Genomic DNA, 4134 nt, shown 5'->3' with positions numbered 1-4134 from the left:
CAACACTTCTTTCCCTTTTATTTATAAGACCATGGTTACGAAAACTGGTTTATTATTTGATAGAAATATATATATATATATATATATATATAAACAGATTTTTGACATGTTTCCTTTTGCTTGGATGATGTATTTAGTTGTGCAGGGGTTGTTTTTGGAAGTGCATATTTCTTTTAGAAATTATTTGGATTTGATTGTTTTAGAAATTTGATAAAAAGAAAAGTCTATGGGCTAGTCCTAACCCATAAGACTTTGGGGTTTTTTAGCCCTGTAAGCTTTTTTGGCCCCAACCCACATGGGTTAGGGCCAGGGCCTATGAAGTGGGCCAATTCGACAGCTCTAGTGACACTCACACATTGACACAAAGCAAATTCACTCTAATCACTCTTTTTATACAACAATCTCTGTTTTCAAGATATATTTTCGACACAACAAAAAAAATAAAACCTATTTCTAAAAAAGGGTTATAACAATTTGCCAATCATTTTTCTCATTGTTTTTTTTTTTCTTTCAAAAGCTACGAAATTTATAGTCTCTTAACCTACAAGACTCCTTTCCATTTAAATTAAGAGTGAAATAAATGAACTTCACTAATTTAAACTTTTTAGACAAGAGAATCCAACTCGCGACAACTAATAATTGCTGAGTTTCTATTTTTTAAATTAATGAGAAAAATTTACATATTATTTTTAATGTTTATATAAACGTTAATGAAAGAAAATATCTATGAATCTTTTTGATTAAAGAAAATAAATATAAATTGTTTTATTTAGATTATTTTAGATTATTTTTTAATATATTGTTTTCTATTTTCTTATTTTAGAATATTAAATTGTTACAAATACATAAAAAGAGGATGTAATTCACAATAATAAAAATAATAAAATCATTCTTGTTATAAACTATAAATTACTAAAGGTGAACTTCACTGTTTATAGTAGAGTTAATTGATCAACACAGGATTATCATTTGCATGTTTAGGCTAGAAAACACTTAGCTGATTCATTTAGCTAAATGTAAAAATAATTGCTTTGATTTTATTTTATTAAACTGCTTTAATTTTTTATGAACTATTTTAGAAGGGTTTAAACCCTATTATTTATGAAAGGATGATTAAAAAATAAATGTCTGGGATAATAAAATAGATGGCTAGTTGTCTTACATAAATTTTTGACCATTTTAAAGAAAAACCTTTCCATGTCTTTCCACAATAACAAACACAAATTACTAATAAAAATATTTGTTCTCACTCAATACTTAACCAATGAATAAAGTCTATGAGCACATTAAATCCAATGGAAAAATGAAGTAAATTAATTTACACCATCATCACCTTCCCACAGTTATAAAAAAAAAAATTGTAGAAGGGAAGCTGCCACAAGGCTGACATGAGCAATCAGTAACAAAGTCTATCATGTGACCTTGCTATCCTCTTGATTAGTCCACCACCACTTTTCAAGCAATCATCAATGGTTGAAGGTAGCAAAGGTCCTTGTGATTTTCCATAAGTGTTCCAGCACACAGCTTGTTGCAAACCTTTATATTTAGGGGAGGGACTCAGTTGAATGCTAGTTAAATCAACATCTGTGCATGGAATGGAATTGCTGCAAGCTAGATGAACAGGCTGCATTCCAAAAGTTCCACTTATTTGATCAAACTTAACCCCAGAAATCACCACAGTGTTTGTCTGATTCTTGCACTTTTGCTTGTCACAATAGTATTGATCTATCATTATTGGAAACATAACATCGTACACTTGAATTCTGGAAAATGACACATTTTTTACCATACCAAAGCCTCCCTGTTAATTACAAGAAAAATAAAAAAACTCAATGATATTGCTAACAACCAGACCTTGTTATAACCAGGTTTAAGCACAGATCAAAGTTATTAATACCTGCCATGTTTTGATCCTTGCTCCATATAGAGTGTTTTTCATAGAGATATCCTCAACAATGATGTCAGAAACACATGCTGCACTCTTGTCCTTCCCTAATCCTCCCAAACTGTATAAAGAAAATGATATCTGAGTGGTTTTGATAAAAAAATCACTATAGGAAGATGCCAACTTGGACTGGTTAGGCTCTGCATATCTTTTTCTTACCTTATGCCATGTCCGGGGCCACAATTAATGTGGTGGACATGAATATTAGAGCAACCGGTTTGGATGGATACACAGTCATCTCCTGATAATATAAAAAAATAAGAGCAACTATAAGTATTATAAATTATAATCTTCTGGTGGAAAATATAAAATTTAATATCTTAGTACTATGTAGACTGAATTCAGTTGGGTACCTACTATATCTGCACACTATGTAATAAAAGTTAAAGTTAGTTTAGCTGTAAATATAATTTTATATGCTGCACGTTTCAAAAGTTAGTTGCTGGTGACAGTTTACCGTTTTAAGTTGAAAAGGATGTTTCAGCCAACTATTCTTTGTCAAAGTAGTAAAGTGGCAATGCACCATACCGGCCATGATTTAACAATTTACAAGATTCTACTTTGCCAGCTTGTAGAAATGGAATGCACAGTCATTTAAAATATATGAATTAATCTCTTACCTGTTGCAATGATTGAACGTTGAATTTCCACATCCTGTGTGTTCTGTAAGTGAATGCCATCAGTGTTTGGGCTATTCTCTGGGGAGGATATTGTAATGTTGTCAACTTCAATCCCCTTTGAGTTGTCAAATTTTAGATGGCACAGAGGACTGTTTATGATTCTGATATCACGAACTGTGACAGAGTTGCTGGAGTAAAATCTTATAGCCTGCATATAGTAAGTCTCAAACAAGGCTTATCAGAAACTGAAACTAAACAAAATTACACACAAAATTGTACTTTGTGTTATAGGTAAGATCTTACTGTTGGTTTCATGCTTGGAATTTTTTTTGAATAGCTCTTCTTCTGCCAGAATTCATAATGAGTACAAAGTGAGTTATTTGTGTTTGAAATTTATATTAACTTTGTCAAATATACGTGACTTTGGCAATTTTTACCTGTATGTCATAAAATTGCGAGTAGCTCCACCAGTTATAGCCTTGGCCGTCAACAGTTCCAGAACCTTTGATGGTAAAATTCTGTACCCACTTGAAATTTATCCACTGAAACAAACTTGATGTTGGCCATGAAGATGCTTCAGGAGGTGCCAATAGAGTTCCATCGATCTGTTACATTACACACATCCAACTTTCAAATGCCTCATGCAAAACATTATTTTGATAATGATACCTTCTTTTGATAAATTTATCAGTATTGTATCTGTATATACATATAAAGAGAAAAGTGAAACCTGAAGAGTAAGGTGAGGCATACAAGGGCCTTGTAAAGTAACAGGTTTGATGAGGAACTTGAGTTGTGCTGGAATTTTAACTGTAGCACCAGCAACTTTACATGCACCTTTCCATGCAGCTACAAGTGCCTGGTTTATAAGCATCATCAACAATGTTATAACTCTAGCAGTTAAAACTCACTGTGTCTTTGAATTCATAGCATGATCAGTCTTCCTTTATTTATTTACCTCTGAATCATCAGAAACTCCATTACCCTTGGCACCAAAAGACAAAACATCAAACATGCTCCCATGAGGACCATAATAAGGAGGAGGGGTTGGTGTTGGACATGGAGAATGTGACCCTCTACCGTGGCCATTGCCACTGTGACTATCTTTATGACTGTTACGTTTGCGAAGATTTTTCTTAGTCTTCCTTGCTTCCACAGAAACTGTAGAGAAGGTGACAAAGACAATCACCAACAAGGAGATGAAAAAGAGTGAGGAAAACCTTTTGTTTCTCTTCATTCCTTCACGACCCTTTTGTTTGTCACTGGTAGAGATTCAGCACCAGCAACGAGTTCTAGGATCTTGAGTTGGTAATGTGCAGGGAAATGATCATATAGTAGTTATAGAGGGTTTATATAGTGGAATATATGATGGAAAACAGTGTTTGATTCTAATTTTTTAGTGTAAACTTTTCAAAAAATTGTTCAATCACTAATGCTTAAGATAAGTTGAATTAATCGAAAGAGACGTGGATACCCTTGTCATATAATATGAAGATTCCCATAAGTATGACACAAACAGTGTACTTTAGAAAAGTCATATGCATTTGTTTATATATTTTATGCTTTCTT

The 4134-nt window shown here is 32.8% G+C and overlaps 1 protein-coding gene across 1 annotated transcript; it reads right to left on the bottom strand.

Annotated features, from left to right (window-relative positions):
• Positions 1–1259: 1259 nt before the first annotated feature.
• LOC106776774 (polygalacturonase At1g48100) lies at positions 1260–3835 on the bottom strand. The gene is made up of 7 exons (XM_022775802.1): positions 3524–3835; positions 3296–3424; positions 3003–3170; positions 2566–2773; positions 2105–2186; positions 1898–2006; positions 1260–1801 (listed from the first exon to the last, which is right to left on the bottom strand). Exons 1-7 carry the CDS (start codon positions 3800–3802, stop codon positions 1397–1399), a joined length of 1380 nt encoding a protein of 459 aa, XP_022631523.1. The 5' UTR covers positions 3803–3835; the 3' UTR covers positions 1260–1396.
• Positions 3836–4134: the final 299 nt, after the last annotated feature.

Source organism: Vigna radiata, chromosome 11 (genome assembly GCF_000741045.1).
Source record: "Vigna radiata var. radiata cultivar VC1973A chromosome 11, Vradiata_ver6, whole genome shotgun sequence".
NCBI classification, from domain to species: Eukaryota; Viridiplantae; Streptophyta; class Magnoliopsida; order Fabales; family Fabaceae; genus Vigna; species Vigna radiata.
The sequence above is the reverse complement of the archived record's forward strand: the minus strand, read 5'-3'. Positions and strand labels throughout refer to the sequence as shown.

What these genes read in the sequence shown, in the direction of transcription:
- LOC106776774 (XM_022775802.1), bottom strand. Translation starts at nt 3,802, where the DNA reads ATGAAGAGAAACAAAAGGTTTTCCTCACTCTTTTTCATCTCCTTGTTG. An exon ending in TGCCTCACCTTACTCTTCAG is followed by an intron (nt 3,171 to 3,295) that starts GTTTCACTTTTC and finishes GTAATGTAACAG; the next exon opens with ATCGATGGAACTCTATTGGC. An exon ending in CAAGGATCAAAACATGGCAG is followed by an intron (nt 1,802 to 1,897) that starts GTATTAATAACT and finishes TGTAATTAACAG; the next exon opens with GGAGGCTTTGGTATGGTAAA.